Source organism: Seriola lalandi, unplaced genomic scaffold (genome assembly GCF_002814215.2).
Source record: "Seriola lalandi dorsalis isolate HSWRI2012SDOR001 ecotype SW California unplaced genomic scaffold, Sedor1 jcf7180002054612, whole genome shotgun sequence".
Lineage (NCBI taxonomy): Eukaryota > Metazoa > Chordata > Actinopteri > Carangiformes > Carangidae > Seriola > Seriola lalandi.
The window spans coordinates 48,796-50,054 of record NW_019525165.1 but is presented as its reverse complement, the minus strand read 5'-3'; the positions used below and the strand labels follow the sequence as shown (position 1 = coordinate 50,054).

General features: G+C 41.1%; 1 protein-coding gene across 1 annotated transcript in view; it reads left to right on the top strand.

Annotated features, from left to right (window-relative positions):
* LOC111665029 (CD9 antigen-like) overlaps nucleotides 1-1,259 on the top strand; it is a 13,280-nt gene that overhangs the window by 8,275 nt on the left and 3,746 nt on the right. The window contains exon 2 of the mRNA XM_087177587.1: nucleotides 324-455. Within this exon, the coding sequence (XP_087033713.1) occupies nucleotides 324-455 (132 nt within the window). The remainder of the gene's footprint in view (nucleotides 1-323; nucleotides 456-1,259) is intronic.

Here is a 1,259-nt window from a genome sequence, read left to right as displayed (position 1 = left end):
ATAAGTTTCCCGCTCTACACCTTAATGTTGTTGTTGTGATAGTTGATGGAGTCATTAGTTAAATGTTGCAGGAATGTTTTCCCTCCATGATGAGAGTTTGCAGTTGATCATAATTAATTAGTATCCTGTGTTTCCTGTTGAGGCGTGGATCAACATTAACCTCTGCATCTGACCCTGAGGTGAAAACATGAACAGGTTCACTAAAACATCTGGACTGGAGATGAATTACTAATAAATGAGAAACGTATCTGCGGTGTCTTCATCCACAAGCTCAGATATTTAAGTGCATGAGATGAAACTTGTGAACCTTGTGTGTGCTGTAGTTGGCAGGTACCGGAGTTCTGGCTGTGGGACTATGGCTGCGCTTTGACAACAGGACAGCAGGACTGTTCGAAGGGGAGGACTCACCCACAGTCTTCTTCACAGGTAAGATCATTGAGATACAGGATTTACAGTAACATGGTGGACACAAACCGTCTGTGGTTCTGCTTCATTAGTTTTGGTAGATGCAGCTCTATTTTGTTGTGGCTGCAACGAATGATCATTTTCGTTATTGATTAATCTGCCACTGAATTTTTCTCAATTAATCAATTCATCGTTTGGTGTTCATGTGTGTTTTTGTTTGTTTGTTTATTCAGTTTACAATGATACAAAACAGAAAAGAGCCTGGGTAACCTTCCATCCTGCTTGGTAGCACAGACCCGTGAAAGGAAGTGCAGCTTCTCCTTCCAGTATAAAAGCTGCGGTGCTTTCATTGTGCATTAAGTGAAAGTGCATGTCAACAACATGAATGTTTTATGATGAAAGTGTTGCTTTGTGGGTAAACAGTGTGGTTTCATCAGGAGTGGGGCAGGAAGTACAAAACACCTTAAGTTCTTACTGTACATTTAATTTCTCCGTATCTGAGGGAGTCGCACAGAATCTCTTTTTCTTTAGTAAAGGAAAGAATTTAAGTTATTTACAGCATTGAAAGAGATTTTACAGCTGTAAAACTGTTGCCATGGAGACCACCGATTTGACTTTTGATACTTGTTTTCACTTTTGGGAAGTTTGCTGTCTGATCCGTCACCATGGTAACGCTAAGATGAAGAGAAAAGCAGCCGAGCCTTTACTAAAGCAGAAATACTGCAAAGTGAAAATGAAATGTCACATTAGTTTTAAGTAAAAGTTTCTGACCCTCTTGACTCAGTATCAGTGGGTTGGACCTGAACATGTGACTGGATGCTGCTTCATTAGCTCCAGAGAGCCGGGGCGGGGGC